The following is a 21,620-nucleotide window of genomic DNA, read 5'->3' as shown; positions in this document are numbered from 1 at the left end:
TATTGTAATAGTTTTGTTTTTCAATTTTAATTTTATCTTTCAATATTAGATTTATTAGGAATTAAACTTAGTTTTTTTAATTTGATTTTTATGAGGTTATTCTAGTTTCATGACTCGGACCGCGGGTTTGACGAGTTTGGTCAGTTAACTCGAGGTGACTACAATTATTTTTATCATTTTTTAATAGATTTTTCAATTTTAATTACATCCTTCAACATTAAGTTTTTTAAGGATTGAACTTCATAATTTTTTAATTTTTTTTATAAGATTATCTCAATCTCATGACACGAACTGCGGGTTTGACAAGTTAACTCAGTTGACTTGAGTTTTTTTTCTCATTTTTCTAATTGACTCTTTTTTTCTCAGTTTTATTCTTCAACACTGGATTTATTGGGAGTTAGGTTTTATGATTTATTTTAGTTTACTTTCTATGAAGTTATCATTATCTCATAACTTGGATCACAAGTTTGACAGGTTAACTCGAGTTCACTTAAGTCGTTTTTTGTGTCATTTTCTTAATCGATTTTTTTTTATTTTATCTTTCAACATTGGATTGATTGAGAATTTGACTTCATGATTTGTTTCAATTGTTTTCTATTGGGTTATCACAGTTTCATGACCCGAGTTGCTGGTTTGATCGGTTACCTTAAGTTGACTCGGATCATTTTTTTATCCATTTTTTAATTGATAAAAAGTCTTGGGACAAAATTGATAAAAAAAAACAATGAAATTGACATAAAAAATAAATCTTTTAACACAACTCCTTATCTAACTCGAATTTAACATTAAATCACATAAGATTTACCCTGACATGATCCAGTCGACTTGATCTATGTAAAAGTAAGCTGGATGATTGTTGAAAAAATATATATGAGAATGAAATTTGATAAAAAAAAAGATTGTATTAAAAAAAAAGGAGCTTTACTGTATATGAATAATGAAGTTTCATAATTTAGTTGATTTAATCGATCAAAGCCATCTTGAATTTGAATGATTGTTAAAAAAAAATTCCTATGATAAAAAAAAATAAAAAAAAAAGAAAAAAAAAATGAGAGAAGGGGTTGAATTGGAAAAATAATAATAATAATAAATAGTGAAGCTACAGGATGCTTTTCAAGTTTTTTAAATATTGTACAAGGTAATTTCCACTCGCTTTTATCCCATCTTGAGCAGGGTGTCTTTTCCGAGGATATATCTCTCCTTTAGCTTCAAGTGGTCTATCTTCGTTCCCAAATCCAAGTTTGCGATCATGTTTTCTGGCAAAGAGTTTCCTTCTTCATCATCATTCTTGGCTGCCTATGCCTCCATGGCTGGTTCCATAATGATGGCTCAATCCATCGCCAATCAACTAAGCCATCTCATACCCCACCATGTCAGAAGCTACCTTTCATCAACTCTTCGTTACTTCTTTAAGCCTCAATCTCCTATTCTTACCTTAGTCATTGACGAATCCACAGGAATTGCTCGAAACCAAGTGTATGATGCATCCGAGACTTACTTGTGCACTAAGGTTAGTCCCAATACAAAAAGGCTCAAAATTAGCAAAACCCCAACAGAGAAGAATTTGACGATCAAGCTTGAAAAGGGTGAGAAAATCGTTGATAATTATGAAGGGGTTGAGCTTCAGTGGAGATTAGTATTTGCAGAAGCTGAAAAGAATGACTCCCACAATCCCTTTCAACCAAGGAATGTTGAGAAACGATGGTTCGAGCTAAGCTTCCACAGGGATCATAAGGAGACAATACTGGGGTCTTACATCCCTTATATTCTTGAAAGGGCAAAATCCATAAAAGAAGAAGTAAGAGTCTTGAAGATGCACACTCTTAACAATTCACAAGGCTATGGAGGAATCAAATGGGAGTCCATAAATCTTGAACATCCAGCAACGTTTGAGACTTTGGCTATGGAGCCAGACCTGAAAAATATTGTTATAGAGGATTTGAATAGATTTGTCAAGAGGAAGGATTTTTATAAGAGAGTAGGGAGGGCTTGGAAACGTGGGTACTTGCTATATGGGCCACCAGGGACTGGCAAATCAAGCTTGGTTGCTGCCATGGCTAATCACTTAAAGTTTGATGTGTATGATTTGCAGCTTGCAAATATAATGCGGGATTCTGACCTGAGAAGATTGTTCCTGGCAACTGGGAATAGATCGATACTTGTGATTGAAGATATTGATTGTAGTCTGGATTTGCCTGATCGAAGACAGGTTTCTAAAGATGGAGATGGTCGAAAACAGCACGATGTGCAGGTAACAAATGCTGCTGTTAGATTTTATTTGTTTTTTTACTTGATTTTCGACGATTGTTAGGTAGCTAGGCATATTATTCATTGTTTGTTTCTTCTTCTTTTTACCGACCAGTAAGTTAATTGTTTTGCTCATTTTTCCCCAAGCCCACCACTGCCCAAACATTACAGGCACTCCTACCACCTCCCCAAAGATCAGTTGATCATCCTTCCACCATCAACTCCCACACTACAAAAAAGATGTTAGAATTCTTACTTCCGAAGATTCGATTAGTATTTTGCTTACGGTGGAAAAACTTGGCGTGTCCAAATGATGATAGGGACAAATTATATTATGTGCTAAATGAAATGTATCCACATATTGGTCACCCTCAGGCCCTCATCTCTTTTACTAGAACCATCGCTATCAAAAATCCTGGTAGATCCACTTTTTTCTCATGCGGGAAACTCTCTTTTTATTATCAGTGGATGGGTAAAGTCATTTTGATGACTTATGGCTGACATAGAAAGGCCTTTGTGCCAAGAACTCGCCCTACATATATTTTACCTTTTCTGGTCAAGTCTCTGCATTATTATTGCATTATACGTCCAGAACATGCACCCACTGAAAAGCATTTTAGATGGGCATCATGACAAAACATGTAGGAAAAGATGGATTGGCATATTATAATTGTTAAGCCAAGTACGCAAACGAGTCTGCAATTGGTTTAAGGCGATGTTTGTTTTTTTTTATATTTGTTTGTCATTAAAAAGTTGGTCAATAAAAAATATTTTCCGGTCAATGAAAAACACTTTCCAATCAAAGAAAAATTTTGTTTAGTTTCCAGGAAAGTGTTTTCCCTTTTGGCTGTGTTTGTTTTCCGGAAAGTGATTTCCGGGAAACCACTTTCCAAATTTTCCTGTGTTTGTTTGCCATTAGAAAAGTTGGTCAACGGAAAACACTTTCCGGTCAACGGAAAACACTTTCCGGAAGTTGTGAAAAATTTAGAAATGTCATTATTTGCTGATTATATCAAATTTGATCCTCAAACTTTTGATTGCTATATATAATTTGTTTTGTATATTTATTTTTCAATTCCATCTCTTAAAAATTAATTTTTATATTAATTTTGGTCCTTATTTTTATAATTGCTATTTGCTTTTTCCTTATTATTTTTTTATTGAATTTTTTTATCTATCAAATTTGGTCCTCATTCTTTTGATTGTTACTTATTTTATTTGAAATAATTTATGAAATGTTAATTATTATTATTTTAATTTATTCACCTTTCATTTTTTTTTAATTTTTTAGATTTGATCTCTATTATTTTGATTATTATTTATTTTATTTGAGATAATTTATGAAATTAATTTTTTTTTCAATTTCATTCTCATTCAACTTTTTAATTTGTAAGATTTGTTCCTCATTATTTTAATAAATTTGAGAAAAATAAAACATTAATAAGTTATTTTCCAGCTCATTTTCCATGACATAACCAAACACTGGAAAGTGTTTTCCAACTTATTTTTTATTACACTACCAAATATCGGAAAATACTTTCCCAGAATTCACTTTCCAAAAAAAAACTACTTTCCAGCAAACAAACGGGCATAAGATTCTCTCCTCTCTCATATGTCACTAGGATGCTGGCACAAGTCTTGATCAGTCTTGTATATGCATGCGTTTCTCTTAGCACCATGATTATTTTATTTAAAAGACAATATTATTTTGTTCGACAGTATTATCCATGAACTCCATTTCTTTCCAAGCGAGAGAGATTTAAAAGTAGCAACTAGAGCTTTCAAAGATTACTAAGTAATGACAAAGTGAGAAAGCTTTCCAAGTCCAGCATACCACCCATTTCATTACTCTGAAGCAGACCTTGTTCTAAACTAAAACAGAAAGATTGAGAGACTAGCACTATCGATGCTACATTTTAGATCCCTATACTACATTGACATGAGCAATCGATCAAATTAACTTGGATAATCATCAATTAATATTGGTGTTGTACGTAAACCATCTCTTTGTTGATAACGTTAGTGGTTCAATCCTAATCTAATTATCTGTGTTTTATACAGTTGACACTGTCCGGCTTACTTAACTTCATAGATGGATTATGGTCTAGTTGCGGGGATGAAAGAATCATCATATTTACCACCAACCATAGAGATAGGCTAGACCCTGCTCTGTTGCGTCCGGGACGCATGGACATGCACATTCACATGTCCTACTGCACAACTCATGGGTTTAGAGTGCTGGCCTCCAATTACCTGGGCATTAATGGTTATCATACACTCTTTGGAGAAATCGAGGACCTGATTAAAACTACAGAGGTCACCCCTGCACAAGTGGCAGAGGAGCTAATGAAGAGTGAAGATTCAAATATTGCACTTGAAGGGGTTGTGAAACTACTGAAGAGGAAGAAACTGGAAGGCGATGAACTTTTCGATGAAGGTGCTAAAAAGGTTGGGATTCAAGAAGCAAAAAGGCAGAAAGTTGAGAACAAGCGTAGAGTATCAGTTAGAATTAACAGCGGAAAGAAGACCAACAAGAGAAGATGTTCCTAATCTGTTATTGCAAGAGAAGATGCTATCGGCTAGGTTGATGAATGTTTCAGGCAGCAGGAAATTCCCACTCCGAAACTGTAACGGAAACTTTTATTGCTTTGTAGCCTAAAAAATTATTAGTACAAATGGTAATCCTGTTTCAAAGTTTGATTGCAATAACTAAAGGGGCTGTTTTTAACTTAGTGATTGTTTGTTAATGTAGAAGCTTTTGAATTATTGCAAGTATGATAAATGTTTTTATTAATATATCCCTTATTTATCTTAACTAATGAATTATTTTTAACTGAAATCATTGTTTATGTTGAAAAAATATATTTTATAATTGTTAAAATAAGTTTTTTAAAAAATATCAAAATAGTATGTCCATATTTTGTGTAATTGAAATATAAAAAAATCATATTTATAAACTTATGTTTAAAATACATTTAAATTTTTTTAATAATAAAAAATTGATTTAAACCAAATTGTCATGAACAATTTACTATTATTATTTTTATATTAAAAATTGATAATAATATTTAAACATTACGTAAAAAATAAAGATTAAATGAATATAGTAAAAAAAATTTGGATGGTAAAAAAACAAGGAAAAAACTTAAAAAAAGGGAGAAGGGCCAGAGTAGCACTTGACACCAAACGCCAAGAGCTCGCGTGCCTAGCCCTGATTTAATTTGTTTGAGAAAAAAAAAAGTTAAAGACGACAAGTCATCTATAAAAAATTAAAAATGAAATGTTGTCATACGCTCTCGAACGCGCAATGCCGCGCGTGTCTATGCTAAATGAATCACAACATGGAATTATTATAAGCCGAGTAAATATTATATTATAACATACTCTAAATGATGTTGGGAATTACTATTTTCCCACACTTAAAAGCATTGTAGATTACAACAGTAATTCATAATGCTTTTTTCCTTTCTTTTTTTTTCTAATTTTTTTTTCAAAGTTTTTTTTTTTTAAATTACTTTTTTTTTTCAACTTTCCTATTTTTTTTCATTTATTTTTTTTTGTTTTTTTCAGAAATATTTTTGTTGATTTTACTTTTTAAATATTGACCTGGTTAAAATTTTTGCTTTGTAATTTTTTTCTTTAAAATACTGTGGATTGTTGCGATGTTTTTCCACATAGTTTTTCTATTTTATTTCTTTATTTTTTAAAATTATATTTGTCGATTTTTTTTTTAATATGGAGCTGATTGAAAATTTAGTTTTGTAATTTTTTTCTTTAAAACATTGTTAATTGCTACAGTGTTTCTCCGCGTGGTTTTTTTTAATGGTTTTCTCTGAAATTATCTTTTGTTATTTTATTTTTTAATATTGAGCTGATTAAAAATTACAGTTACAATATGTAAGGAAATCACTGTAACTTTCCTCGAAAATTACTGTTGATTGCTACAGTGTTTTTTCCCATATGGTTTTTTTTCTGTTTTTGTTATGTTTTTTCCTAAAATTATCTTTGTCAATTTTATTTTTTAAATATTAAGCTGGTTAAGAATTGCAATTATAAGTAAATACAAGTTTTTCCTCACAAAACACTATGGATTGATACAATTTTTCCTCACATGATTTTTTTCTAGTTTCTTTTGTGTTTTCTTTTTTGTAATATTTTTTTTCAAAATTAACTTCGTCGATTTTATTTTTTTTAATATTGAGTTGGTTAGAATTTAACTTTGTAATAAAGCTTAATTATGTGGGGAAAACATTATAGCTTTACTCATAAAACATTGTTGATTGCTATTGTTATAATTTTTTTCAAATTATCTTTTTCAATTTTATTTTTTTAATATTGAGTTATTTGTGAATTACAATTACAAGTCATTACAACTAAGGCTAAATCATGTGGGGAAGCACTGTAGTTTTCATCACAAAACACTGTGAATTGTTACAGTGTTTCCAACATGATTTTTTTTCTTTTTTTGGTGTTTGTTTTGTTTTTTTTTTCTAAAATTGTCACTGTCGATTTATTTTTTTTAATATTGAGCTGATTAAGAATTTAGCTTTGTAATTTTTTTTCTTTAAAACACTATGAATTGTTGCAGTGTTTTCCCATGTGATTTTTTTATGATTTTTTCCAAGATTATCTTTGTCGATTTTTTTTTAAATATTGAGTTGGTTAAGAATTATAATTATAATAAAGCTAAATCATATGAGGAAAGCGTTGTAGTTTTTCTCACAAAACACTGTGGATTGCTACAATATTTCTCTAAATGGTTTTTTATTTTATTTTATTGGGAAAAGCGCTATAGTTTTCCTTACAAAACATTGTCAATTGCTGCAACGTTTTTTCTCATAGGTTTTTTTCCTTCCAAAATTATCTTTGTTGGTTTTTTTTTTTATATTAAGTTGGTAGATAATTTAGTTTTGTAATTTTTTTTTATTAACTGAAAAGCTAAATCATGTGGCGAAAGCACTGTATCTTTCCTCACAAAACACTGTAGATTGCTACAAATCATTTTGTTCAGTCTCTAAGTTTTTGTTCACCAACACAACTTTTTTTTTTCATCATGAAATATTTGTTCCATCATACCTTTAATTTCTATTATTTATCTAGCGCTGGTTCACAATTATAACACTATTAAGTGTATTTTTTTATAAGCCCGCGGCAGCGCGCGGACATGTCATCTCGTATCTATTAAAATGCTTCACTATTTATATAAATAGTAAATCAGGTAATTTTACTGAAAGCAACCGATCTCTTCCTCTCTCTAAGTGTTGTCTCGTACTAGGGAAACAAAACGCACCACCAACAGACAAGGACTTACATGTGGATGGCAACTGGCCCTGTTACGGTGAGTGCCTTTTTGTCATAATAAAATATGCTCATTAAACAGTAAACTGTGCAGCAAGCAAAACTTTAAGCCCAGCCCGTGTGCAAAGCATCGGGCTTTTGTATGTGCGGCTAAACAAAGCAACGAGCCCAATTCAAGACAGCGCTCCTTCACGAGTCTTTGAGGCTTACATGGTTGTTAATTTCAAAAGCCGTGGGATTAGTCAAGATGCGCGCAAACTAACTCGGACATTTATATTAATAAAAAAATTATTATATATCAATTAAGTTGTGCGAGAGTGGTTGCAAGCATACGTGGTGTCAATAGTTACTAGTTTTTTCTTGGTTAAAAAACATGATCCATCCTATGTTACTTTAATCATTGATGATTAGTCATGGGATAGCTATATATGGTGATAGTGAACTTGCCAGTGATGTCAAGTTTGATTAGGATGAAGGAGACTGAGACAAAAGGTTTAGTAGCGGAGGTTACACGGAAATTTGTTCATCGAGACGGTGAAACTATCAGCTATGGCAACAGTTATTATGAATTAAAGTTTGAAGAGGAATACTCGGAAATAATCATGAAAAAGTATTTAGGACAGATTCAGGAGAAACATGATGCTTATTTACAAGGACAAAGGGAGTTGCAGCAGATGTACTCGAGAAAGATGGGTGGTGGTCGGGAAATCAAGCTTAATTGCAGCCATGACCAATTGCTCGAGGTTTGATGTGTTGAAAAAAATTGGCAATGACATGAGGTATATTTAAGATCAGATTAAATATGTTATGATGTACTTAGGTCATATTTTGTTGAAAAATATTCTTCAACATAAATTCTATAACATGTAATTGATGAATAAAAAATTAATCTTGAAAAAAATCATTGTTAGATGAAATTCCCAAACCTAAACTAAAAATTAGATACCAAAATTGAAAGATTATAAGCTTGTTTTATTAATTTATTTAATGATGCTTTGAAAGGTAAAAATTATGGCCATAGGACACCAAAGTTCCTAGAATAAAGAGGAACTAGACAATTGAAGCTTTATGTTAAAACATGCTTGGGTTTTGTATAATTACCTTTTAACTTTTTAAAAAATTTGAAAAAAGTTAATTGTAATTATGATTAATTTGTATTAATTCCTTGTCTCAATCTTTAGCCTCCCTGTATATAGAGAGTGGGGGCTTTTATTTTTAAACAAAATAGAGAAACCATTTGCTCTCTCCTCTTTCTTTGTTTTCATTAATTGTTCTTCCTCCTCTAACTTTAAGTTTGTAAGCCTTGATTAAAATACATTCTTATACTGAGATTTATATTGTTGTTATCTATTTTTGATCCCATAAAAAATCAAGAAAAGAAAAAATAAAAAAGAAATATAAAAAAAAACAAGAGGATATACATGAAGAAAGTGTAGAAGATTGTCCAAGTTAATGGTGAAAGACCAAAATGACAAGTGAAAAAGTTGAAGAACCAAAATGTATAAAATTGACAAAATTAGCAATCAAATTTTGATTGACAAATGGTCTATTTAGTGAAAATATTTTTATTTGGGATAAAGAAATACAAATTTGCATAGGGAAGGACTCAATGAGAATTTTGGAAGGCTTAATTAATTTTATTGAGAACTTAATTGCAAGAAAAATTGATATTTAAAGTCAATTTAGGCTTTAATTGGAAGAAATTAAAGTCTAAAGGTCGATTTGCAATTTTAAAGAGTTAATTTGATCAATCAGGGGCTTAATTGCTTAAATATTGAAGTCTGATGGACAATTAGGGACTTGATTGAAGAAATCCAAAACCAAGGAACGAACTAAAAAAAACACATGATTGTAAGGGTTGAAATTGATCAAATCAGGTGCTAAATTAAGTAGCACTTTCATGCCTATGAAAGTGATGTTTCTGACCACCTCTAGAGCTGTAACCACCACCATTCAACTGAAAAACACCCCATTTGCAAAGATCAACTATTACCATCAAACATTTATATCGTATTTTTTTCAACGAACTCAACAACATCTTGTCTCCGATCAACCATCACTGCATTTTCAGATTCTAGGATGATCGGTTGGCAGTTTCAGATTAATGAACATGGAACTACAAACCTTAAGCAAGGTTGGATCCAAACGAAAGATGTGCACTCCCTCTACCAAGATCAGATGGTCTTCAACAATGATGACCTCGGAGTTGCTCTGACGAAGTCTCAAAAGTAGTTAACTCAATCATCGATGGTTGTGATACTCATTTTACAAAACCACTAATCTTTTTCGTGTGTTTACACTTTAAGCCTTCTTATTGGGTTCTTATCAAGGGTTGACCATATTTATCTCAAGATCAAAAAGTTAGAAACAAGCTCCTTGGTCTTTATGTTTGGAAAAACCACCAAAATCTCCAAAAACTAAATTTGTTGCAAAACCACTATTGAAAAACAAGCATATGTACAAAGCTCAAAGCTGAAAAACGTACCCAGAACCCTCTCATTTTGATCAAAGAGCTAAGTTTTCATCAATCTATGTTTGAACTCATCATAAACCCTAGTAAAACCCTATAAATAACCCCTAGAAAATCAGATGAGAGAGGGGAAGAAAAGGGAGAAAAGGTTGATAAAAGAACTTTAAGTGTGAAGGTTTAAGAGCCAAGCACAATGATTTCTTTAGCTTTAAAGGGGCAGCAAGCTTGTGGAATTAATACTTTACAAGGAAAGAAAAAAAGGTAGTAGCTACTATAGGGGCGTAAAAGTATACTTTCTAGCCTAAAAGTGGAGTCCATGTGGCCAGCTTGAGTGTGTTTTTTTATTATCATTTTGTCTGTATTTATGTTTACAAGCATGGAGATGAGATTTAGAATGCTTGGTAAGTAGTGTTGTGGTTGCTCCTTTTGTTATTATGATAATTTGATTATGTTTTTTGAAGTTTTTTTTTTTACGTTTTAGATGTGATAAAAGTCTTCTATTTAAGTTGTATATATATAAAACAATGTTGTTTTAATTTAACTTAAGCAATACATGTTGAAAAAATGATATTTATCCTAGATTTGTTAGGTCTATTCATGACCAAAATGAGCCTATAAAAAATAATTTTGAATCCATATTGTATGAACATGTAGGCTATTTCAAGTTGATAATTTTTAGATTTGGAACATCTTGTATAATCTGAATGATTTGATGTGGTTTGTTGGTTCTTTTGATTCAAATATACTTGGTTATGATAATGTGGTTTGTTGAAACTAAAAAAGCATATTTTAGAGGCCTAAAATGCCAGTTTTGGGATTTGACAATGGTTGGTTCTATATCTAGGCATTTTTTAGGTTCTAAGGCAGTGTTCTTTGTGTTCTTGGAAAGAACATTACCTTAGCCCCATGATTTAGACCTGTTTTGGTCCAATTCTTTGTACAGAATCCTTCAAACGACTTTATTAGTCAATAATCTAGGTTTTATTTACATCAATAACATGTTTTCAGTAGGTTTTAATTATAGAGTTTTGGTTTTGAACCAAAACCTATTTTGACAAAATCATGGTTTTTGAGTGATAATCGAAGTGCATGAATGCTAAATTATTGATCCTTGTATGATTTCCAACATGTTTCTATCCTTGGTTTGTCCATATCTAGTTTGATTTGAAATCTACGTTGTTGGGTTCATATTGAATGTTCTTTATTTTTTTGGGTCTTAATCTATTTTGACAAAAAAAATTTTGAGTTTTTGTGTGTGTTTTAAGTTTGATTTTATTTTGGATTCTAGTTTAGGTTTTGGTTTGTTTTGCGGGTCAAACTAGTGGACTTTGGTTCGGTTTATGGTAGAACTAAAACTTTCAGGTCAACCTGGTCGGGTCAAAAGTTAAGACCCTGTTTGACTGACAATTTTTTACTAAAGGTTTTCTTTGGCTTAAGGGTGCGTTTGACAAACACTCCCTGAGCCTATTGTAATAGTTTTGGTTTTAGGAAAAAATTGGTTTTTGCCAAACATGACCTTAAAAGAAAATATTTTTGCATACGGCCCAATCCTTATAAAAAATTACATTTTATTCATAAAAAAGAATTTTTTTAGCATTATTTTAGAAACAATTATTCATAAAATGCTTTTGTCTTCTAGGATAGGTGAACCCTATCAGGGAACCTACATGGATTCTTCATATAAGATTTTATCTAGGCATATGAGCATATGTGAACAAAAACATTATTAACATATGCTAGAATAAATAATTTTAATAACAGATATGTACAAAAACATTATTAACATATAAACATATCATTAACAATAACTAAATAAGTTAAAAAATAATGAAAATAAATATTTTCAAGACATACATTCATAATACAAGCAAATAAATTTTTGCAACACTAGGAAAAATCTGGGCTTATAAGTAATTATAATTTTACCATTACTTTATATAAATATAATGGTGTGTTTTGAATTATTTATGGTTTGAATACTACAAAAATCATAATCTAATGATAATTGTGAATAGTTTTTTTTAATATTATTCAAATACTAACCAAAATAGCTTTTTCACCTTAAAGACCTACTCATTTTGTTCGGATCAAATAGTTATTCATCGGATTTGGATACCATTTCCATCCCCTAGATGAAAGGACATAACTGAAACATATTTGGTATTTTTTAGATCTTTCTTAAGAAAATAAAGTAGAACAAGATGCCAATGAAAAATAAGAAAATATAAAAAAATAACAAAGTATCAAATTAGAATGCATTATAAATGAAATAAATATTCCATGCCCTTCCATGAAATTGCCAAGAATTAAGGACTCGTATAGAGACTTCATCAATTGGATCATCTTGGTCTAGAGGGACCATGGTAGAATTGTTGGCACATTATGTAAATAAACTATTTAAAACGGAAATAAATAAAGAGTTGGCTTAGAGACATTAAAACAATGTCTTTAAAGTATTTATTTGTTCCACACATAGACAACACTTTCATGATACAACTAAGTCCTTTAAATATCTAAAAAAATAAAAAGAGAAGACAGAGGAAAGAATATATATATATTTAGACTTGAAACATTATGTCTGTTAATATTATGACCGAATGAAACAATTATATTTTAAGTTAAACTAAATAGCTGTTATTTAGTTTTATACCAACAGTCACAAATGTCAAAATTAATTATGAAAATCAAAGAAATTAATTCAAAAAACAAATTAATTTCACTAACAAATTAAATTCCAAGTACCTATGTGTCATCTTTTAATATTACAAATAACCATATAATAACATTAGAAAGTCCACTAGGAGAGCTCATCGACCATGACCTTCATTTAATTTACTACACAATAGAAATTCATATTTATAAACACTTAGGAGAGAGTGTTTCTTTCCAATGTGAGATATACATCTTTTCCATTCTTTATTCTTTTACAAACTACACCAAACACATTATCGAATGCAAATTAAAGTCCAATGCATTATAATAATAAACTAGCCAAAGTATCCTATGTTGTAAGTAGGATTCCAAGTTAATCTTAAATATAAATGAAGGATGTATTAATCTTATGAATGTGTTTTTTTAATATCATGAAATTTGTTAACTAAAGAATGAAAAGATGATATATATAAAATGAATTTAGAAATATATTAACGGTAAAAAAAAACTGCTAACGCGGAAAGTTAATTTTATGAATAGTGATTTAATGCAAATAAAGTTTAAAGCTTTAAAAAGAATATGAGAAATAATGAAAGGAGAATTTGTAAGCATAATGCTGTAAAAATATGGGCTTAGGTGTTATTTTACATGAAGTGAAAGATTGCTGTTTATAGAAAAAATAGCTAAAGTGGTTGTTACTCACACAAAAGAAACAGAGATAAAGATAATAATTAATATTATGTTACTGTATCACAAGCAATATTTTAAACATGTAATAATTAATAATTAATACATGTTTAAAATATATATCATCATAAATTATTAATCCCATAACATCGCTAAAATCATAACATAGTATAAATACCTTGAGGATTAAAATTCATGCATATCACAATCCACATTCAACCATAAACACCATGTCATTCTCCTAAACAGTTTAGGAATCGGCTGTGTCACTCCAAGTGGATTGAATCCATAGCAGTTGAAATTGAATCCATGGTTTGGGTCTTCATTCTCCATAATTTCACTCCAAGTGGAATCAATGACAAAGCCTAGCATGATTTGTATATAATGAGGAGGCCTTGCTTATCTTTCTGATGCCCGATTCTTTCTGTTTTTACTTGTCACAAGATGCAATGCTCTCTACCTGTAGAAGTAGAGGGATTTCTCCAGTAGCAACAATGCTTGAAAGCTTGAAACTGACTTGGAAGGAAATGGAAACTCAAGTGTTCTTGCTTAACCGCGTGGAAATAGGACCCACCAAGTGGCTAGAATTTGGTGGTCATGGAAATTGTTGATGGAGTAGCAAGAGAGTTCGAGGCAATTGCAAGGAACAAAACTTTGCTTATACTTGTTAAGTTGACCCAGAAGGCCTTTAACATTGGCGTTGACTTCATATATTACTTCAGTACCCTTGTCTTAAGAATCACTTTATAAGAGGATGCTTTAGGGCTGTTGTTTTTGTGCCTCTTTGCCTTCTCTACTCGTTTAGCTCTGGATTTTCAGATTTCTACAAGACAGTTGTTACTGCTTCCTATTGTAAGTCCTATCTCTTGGAATTTTAAATCTTGTCTCTTTCAACTTGTTCAAATAATGGACTCTTTCTCTGTCAATTTGATTCTATTTTTTTTTCAGCTGGGCAAGTAATCTGTTTCAGCAACATCATCTGTAATTATTTTTGTAGGAAAGATTTTTAACAGTGAAAAATGTCGACTGTTAGTGTCAGATTTCCTGATTCAAAAGATTTGTCCTTTATTGTTATTTTTCTTTCATTGAGAAGTTAACTTGTTCCCAGCTTGGCCTGTGTCTGCTTTCTTGCTTGCTGTAGATGGTTGCAGTGCACTTTTCTTTCTTGTTTCTAGTTTGAATATGTGAGTTCCTAGGATGGAAAAGGTGGGTTTGTAGCCAAAATGTTAGCATTGTTACTTCTGTTTCTATGTGTTGATGTAGGGTTGCTATTATAATGTGATGCTGATTAGTACCAGCTTATGGCTGATTGTTTCGTAAATTAACTGTCCTAAAAATTATCTGCACTTGATATGAATGGCTCAATTCAACATAACTAAATTGCATTTGAGCTCATATTGTTCTTGAAAAGTCAACTCCTCCTATCTCTATACTTGTGAGCGCTCTTTTCTGTTAAGAATCATTATGGTTTATGCAGAAGCTCTAAAATTGAAGGCAGTACTTGATTGTTTACGAAACAGTTATCATTTCCTATGTTCTTAGTGACTGCATCAATTACTATATAGTTCAAGTAGAAGTCCTGTTTTATCCCTGGAATTGATAGAGATTAAAGGTTTTCTCTTCTTTTGGCCTAAAATTGATTTTGATTAAAGATTTTCTCTCGTCTGTTTAAAAGGAGAAGACATGGTGGATGCTGTGGTCACTGTGTTTTTGGAAAGGCTACTGAACACTCTTGTAGAAGAAGGACGTGTAGTAAATGAATTCCGGGACCAGTTTGAGAAATTGCAGGATGAGCTGCAATTAATGCAATGCTTCCTCAAAGATGCAGATAAACAGAAGAGGAAGAATCAAACTCTGCATGGGATCATGGCCAAATTGCGCGAGCTTATTTATGAATCTGAAGATATACTAGCAGACTGCCAACTTCAATCAAGGGAGGATAATCAATTTTCAAATGGTTGCTTAGCACGTATCTATCCTCCAAATCTTCATTTTCAAAATCAAACTGGAAAGCGGCTGAGGAAAATCAATGAAAAAATCACAGACATTAAGCAAAGCATCATGTCTTATCTTGGTCCTTCAATTACTAATGATATGGGGAGAATAGATGCATGCAATGACCAAATGCCTAGATGGAGCTCTCCTGTCTATGACCACACCCAAGTGGTTGGGCTGGAGGATGACACGAAAAAGATTAAAGATTGGCTTTATAATGCAGATGTGGGCATACTAAAAATTGGCATTGTTGGTATGGGTGGATTAGGTAAGACCACAATTGCTCAAATGGTCTTCAATGATAGAGAAATAGAGGACAGGTTTGAGAGAAGAATGTGGATATCTGTTTCTCAATCATTTGATGAAGAACAAATCATGAGAAGTATGCTGAGAACCTTGGGAGATGCAAGTGTAGGAGATGATCGAGGTGAATTGTTGAGGAAAATAAACCAGTACCTTTTAGGTAAGAGGTACTTGATTGTGATGGATGATGTATGGAGTTTAGATGGCAATTGGTGGAGCAGAATCTCTGAAGGGTTGCCCAAGGGTAATGGAAGTAGTGTTATCATCACTACAAGACTCGTGGAAGTCTTAACAAAGATGGAAGTGAGTAAAGCCAGGATGCATAAGCCCGATATCCTCAACAGCAATAATAGCTGGTTGCTATTTAGAAAGATAGCATTTGCAGCAAGTGGAGGTGACTGCACAAAACCTGAGTTAGAAAAGATTGGCAAGGAGATTGTGCAAAAATGTAATGGTCTTCCCTTAGCAATCAAAGCAATTGGAGGAATGTTGCTCTATAAATCACATTATCATGAGTGGAAACGAATTGCAGACAACTTTCGAGATGAATTAGGAGAAAATGATGACACGGTAATGCCCTCACTTCAATTGAGTTATGATGAGCTCCCCCCATACCTGAAGTCTTGCTTCTTGAGTTTCTCTCTGTATCCAGAGGATTGTGTTGTGACAAAAGAGCAATTGGTCCATTGGTGGATTGGAGAGGGATTTGTACCGCTAAGAAGTGGAAGACCATCAACTGAAGCTGGGGAAGATTGTTTCTCAGGGTTAACAAATCGATGTTTGGTAGAAGTTGTTGAAAAGACTTACAATGGAACTATCCTCACCTGCAAGATTCATGATATGGTTCGTGAATTGGTTATCAAAATGGCTGAAAATGAAGCATTCTTTAAAGTTACTGGTAGAGGCTGCCGCCATTTTGGAATTGACACCAAAATGGATCCAAAGCAACTTGCTGCCAATCACAAGTTACGAGCATTGTTGTCCACGACCAAGACCGGTGAAGTGAACAAGATATCATCAAGCATTGCAAACAAGTTCAGTGAGTGCAAATACTTGCGAGTCTTAGATCTTTGCAAATCAATTTTCGAAATGTCTCTCACAAGTCTATTGTCTCATATTGGTTTCCTTCAGCACTTGACATACCTTAGCTTAAGCAACACCCATCCTTTGATTCAACTCCCACCTTCACTTGAGAACCTCAAAAACCTTGAGATATTGAACGTGAGTTATAGTCAAAATCTGAAAGTATTGCCTCCTTATCTCACAAAATTTAAGAAACTCAGGGTCTTAGATGTTAGTCACTGTGGCTCACTTGAATACTTACCTAAAGGCTTAGGAAGGCTTTCAAATCTTGAAGTTCTTTTGGGATTTAGACCTGCGAGAGCAAGCCAGTTAGACGGATGTCGGATTGCAGAGTTGAGAAAATTGAGTCGACTTAGGAAACTTGGTCTACACCTAGTTTGGGTTGATGAGATTGGAGATAGTGAGGTCAGTGCTTTGGTAAACCTTCAACAACTTCAATTCCTAACAATAAGTTGCTTTGATAGCCATGGTAGTGGTCTTGTAGATAAACTTGATAAACTCTACCCTCCACCGGAGCTCCATGAGCTCTGTCTCCAATTTTATCCGGGGAAGCTAAGTCCTGCCTGGCTCAATCCCATTTCACTTCATATGTTAAGATATCTCTGGATATCCTCTGGAAATCTTGCTATGATGGATGAAGCCTTTTTTGGAGAGAATAATAGTGCATGGAAAATTGAGGGATTGATGTTGGAATCTCTCTCAGATTTAGAAATGGAGTGGAAAATGGTGCAACAAGTGATGCCATCTCTGAAAATCGTAAATGCAAGCTGGTGTCCAAATTTGGTGTCTTTCCCCATTGAAGATGTTGGGTTTAGAGGGGGGGTTTGGGCAAAGGGTGAAAACCGGAGGTAATATTGTAAAACCAATGCAAGTTGTAACAGTACACCATGTATCACTATATGTTTTATCCATGTGAGATTGATTATTCTTGATTTTTCCTTGTAATTCTTTATCTAGTAAAATATAGCCGCACTAGCCATTGTGTGTTTCCATTTGTTTCCTCGTGGATAGAACCTTTCTTGCTGTCCAGGTCTGTCAGCACATTGATTTCCTGGTTGTGTTTGATGTATCTGCCTTAAAAATTACCATTTCATTCCGTCCTCTCTGTATGTATTAAAATACCAAATTTCCCGGCTTCCTACCTACTAATAACAAAAATATAAAAAACCAAGATAAAATTACAAAATACCTCGTAATCTTTAGTTTAAAAAAATTTATTTTTGAGGTTAGTTCTGTTGTTTCAATGTGCTATAAAAAAAGTAAAAATCTGAAATCTCCTTGGATACTAGTTGATCGGTTTTCTTGTAAGGGCAATAATATCATTTTACTAAGCAATAAAAAGTAAAATGACTGAATTATCCATGATCATCTTTCTAACGACAAATAGATCATATAAAAATATCATTTTACTCCATAAACAAAGCAAGTGAGTTTTCCTGATAATACAAATTTAATCAGCATATTATTTTAACGAATAGTGTTTTTCCCTGTCAAATAACTATCGTAATCCAATAGCTTAAGTTTTTGGGTGAGGTTTCAAGATATAATTACCTTGTGCTTGATTTTTTTATCAAATAAATAGGGATGAGAAGATTTGAACTCGTAACTGTTTGGTTATTAAGGCTCTGATATCATGTCAAAGAACTATCACAATCCAATAATTTAAATTTTTATATGAAATTTCATATTATAGTGCTATAGGTTTTGCCACATGAATTAATCTCTGTTAATGTAACTTGAAGGTCCATTTACTGCTTATGTTAGTTGTCGGCCGATACCCTTCTCTTAGGTCGCTGACAGAGGCCTAGTACTTTTCTGCCACTCTATCTTTTCATGCCTTCAGCCTTTTCCTATTTCATTTTTTTTTATCTTCAAACATTTTTTTTAATGGTCTTCAAACATTTTTATGTGGTGTAATGTTTTTTTCACTAATTAGATATAATAATTTGGGTGTGTAAACATGATCCATTAAAGTTTATTGAGTTAGAGTGGTAGTCTTCAAGCTAGTTTTGGAAACTAACATAAGTAAATGGGTAAAAGCTTAAATTCTTACCGTCTCAATGGCTAAACATCTATTTTAAAAATACTCTAATTTACTAGTCTTATTTGTTTAAAGGCATCAATGTCAAATTTCCAAAATAAAAAAAGTCTTATTTCTTGAGGGATCAATTTTATTTTCTTATATGAATGATCTAATTGACTAATCTACTTTTAAAGAAATTAACATTGAATTTTTCGAACATGGTTAAATCGATGAATCTTCTATTTTAAAAAATCGATGTTGAATCTTTTTTACAAATAATCAAAAATGAATAAAAAAATAAATTGAAAATAAACTAAAAATAATTAGAGTAATTAATGACAATTAAAAAGATAAATTTATAAAAAAAACACATAATAAAATAACATTTCATAAAATAGAATGCGGTGAGAGTAACATCGTTATTCTTTTAACCATGACTAACCCCCTAACCAAATTTCTAAAACTAATGTTGATTTTTAGGATCCCTAACTTTTTTTAATTACTAGATAGCAAATTTAATTTTTATTTTATCTTAAGAGTCTCATTTCATATCCAGGTGTTACATATACTTTAATATGCATACTATGAGTTAATTTTAATTTTTTAAGTATGATTTAATAATTGTCTTATATGTATTTGTTATGATCGCAAGTTTGCAGTAAACTTATAACATTGCATGATTAACGAAGTACTAAAAGATATGGCAAAAGCCACACTATTAATTGAAATAGTATTTGTCTTTTTTATATATAATTTAACTCTTAAATAATTTAATTATTTATTTATTAAATTTTATCATTTAGCATCAATTTATTTTAATAATTGTACTTTGTAATTGTTTTTTTAATTTTTTTTTATCTTGGGTTATATACTAGTCTCATATTGTTTTTTTCAATTTCAACCATTAATATTATATTCATTTGAAGTGGGGCTTCATAATTTGTTTTTAATTTTTTTTTCTATGAATTTATTTTTTTCTGCTTTTTCTAAATAATTTTTTTTTATTTTATCTTTTAACATTGAGTTTCTTGAAAACTAGGTTTTGTATTTTTTTGTAATTTTTTTCTATAGGATTATCTCAATCTCATGACTCAGGTCACAGGTTTGTCAGGTTACCCAGATTGATTATATTCGTTTTTTTTTATCATTTTTTTAACTTGAATTTTTTTTAATTAGGCTTCGTGTTTTTTTCAATATGCTTTCCATGGATTTATCTTAATCTCATAACCTGGTTGTGGGTTTAATAGGTTGACTCAGTTTATTTTTATATTTTTATCCTTTTTATAATTGAACATTTTTTTTTCAATTTCACCCTTTAATAACTAAATCTTTTTTTATTTAGTTTTATTTTTTTATTTTATCTTTCAATATTAGATTGTTTGAGAATTGAGCTTCGTAATTTTCTTTAATTTGTTTTCTATGGAGTTATCCCGGTATCATGGATTTATTTATTTATTTTTATTAATTTCAACATTTAACATTAGATCTGTTGAAAATGGAGTTTCATAAAAAAAAATTTATTTTCTTTTTATGAAGTTATCTCAATCTCATGACTTGGGTCGCGGGTTTAACAAGTTAGCATGAGTTGACTTTTTTTAAGTTTTTTTTAATTGATTTTTTTTATTTTATCCTTCAATATTGAGTTTGTTAGCAATTAGACTTTGTAACTTTTTAAATTTGCTTTCTATAAAGTTATCCTGATCTCATGACCCGACTTGCAAGTTTGACAAGTTAACTCGTTGTGACTTTGATAGTTTTTTTTGTTTTTTTTTTTTTTTTCAATTATATCCCACAATTGAGTTTACTAGGAATTGACCTTTATAATTTATTTTGATTTACTTTTTATAAAGTTATCATGACCTTATGACTCAAATCATAGATTTGATAGGTTAACCTAAATCGATCTAATATGTTATTATTTCAGTATTTAAAAAAGAATATTCTACAATATATCATCGTATCAATATTTAAAAAATATATATAATTTTACTTAATAGCAATTTGTTGCAACAGCTTTGTGTTTCAGATATATAGACCTGCCTTATCCAGTAGCAAATGATACAAACATGTTTTTTAAAACCTGACTTGTTCAACTAATTGAAGACATTTATATTTTGGTCAGAGGTTTCATCATAAAGTTAAGTGAGATAATTATACTTTCTTGCAGCATCAAACTTAAACTAGTGTTATAGGTTTGTTTATGTAAACAATAAATTAACAATATTCATGTGTTGTTTAATTAATAACGATAGTTATTCGCTTAGTAAATTAATATTGAAAGTTGAAAATGATAATAAGTTGATAATGAAAATATCTAAAACCAATCGTTAATAAGATGAGGATTTAAATTATTGAAGGATAATCAGGCGTAATTAAAACATAAGTTTTTAGTAATTTATGCTAACGAATCTTGCAGTATAATTAGAATTATGGCACATACAACTGCTAGTACAATATGCACAAATAAGAAGTATGAATTGTATTGGGGTTTAGATTATAATTTTTTTTTAATCTATTATAGATAATTTGTATAGAATTATGAATTATAATTACGTGAAACTCATTCCCTATAATATTATAAATAATTTATTTAGTAGTTGGGAACTATGGATGGTTAGTATAACATATATATATATATATATAAAATTTCTTTACAAGTTTTCTATAATTTATAGCTTTTGTTTATTGTAATTTATAGTTTAATTTTACCTTGTTTTTAGATTTCTTTTTAGTATTGCGCTTTTACCTTTTTAAACCAAGTTAATAACTTCATATTTTAATTTATTTATGAAGCTATTACTTATCTCTATTTAGGATTAAATTCATAATTATAATTTATTCTTATTGGAAAGAAGTAGTACA

General features: G+C 30.9%; 2 protein-coding genes across 2 annotated transcripts; both read left to right on the top strand.

Annotated features, from left to right (window-relative positions):
• Window positions 1-1,131: 1,131 nt before the first annotated feature.
• On the top strand, window positions 1,132-4,979 carry LOC18099250 (AAA-ATPase At5g17760). Its single transcript, XM_024600403.2, has 2 exons — window positions 1,132-2,251; window positions 4,309-4,979. The coding sequence occupies exons 1-2, from the start codon at window positions 1,250-1,252 to the stop codon at window positions 4,795-4,797; spliced, it is 1,491 nt and encodes a 496-aa protein (XP_024456171.1). The 5' UTR covers window positions 1,132-1,249; the 3' UTR covers window positions 4,798-4,979.
• Window positions 4,980-13,583: 8,604 nt separating this feature from the next.
• On the top strand, window positions 13,584-17,729 carry LOC18099248 (disease resistance RPP13-like protein 4). The gene is made up of 2 exons (XM_006383101.3): window positions 13,584-14,206; window positions 15,030-17,729. The coding sequence occupies exon 2, from the start codon at window positions 15,038-15,040 to the stop codon at window positions 17,585-17,587; it is 2,550 nt and encodes an 849-aa protein (XP_006383163.1). The 5' UTR covers window positions 13,584-14,206; window positions 15,030-15,037; the 3' UTR covers window positions 17,588-17,729.
• Window positions 17,730-21,620: the final 3,891 nt, after the last annotated feature.

Source organism: Populus trichocarpa, chromosome 5, assembly GCF_000002775.5.
Source record: "Populus trichocarpa isolate Nisqually-1 chromosome 5, P.trichocarpa_v4.1, whole genome shotgun sequence".
In the NCBI taxonomy this organism is placed as follows: domain Eukaryota; kingdom Viridiplantae; phylum Streptophyta; class Magnoliopsida; order Malpighiales; family Salicaceae; genus Populus; species Populus trichocarpa.
This window is presented reverse-complemented; position numbering and strand designations above follow the sequence as displayed.

What these genes read in the sequence shown, in the direction of transcription:
- LOC18099250 (XM_024600403.2), top strand. Translation starts at nt 1,250, where the DNA reads ATGTTTTCTGGCAAAGAGTTTCCTTCTTCATCATCATTCTTGGCTGCC. An exon ending in GAAAACAGCACGATGTGCAG is followed by an intron (nt 2,252 to 4,308) that starts GTAACAAATGCT and finishes TGTTTTATACAG; the next exon opens with TTGACACTGTCCGGCTTACT.
- LOC18099248 (XM_006383101.3), top strand. Translation starts at nt 15,038, where the DNA reads ATGGTGGATGCTGTGGTCACTGTGTTTTTGGAAAGGCTACTGAACACT.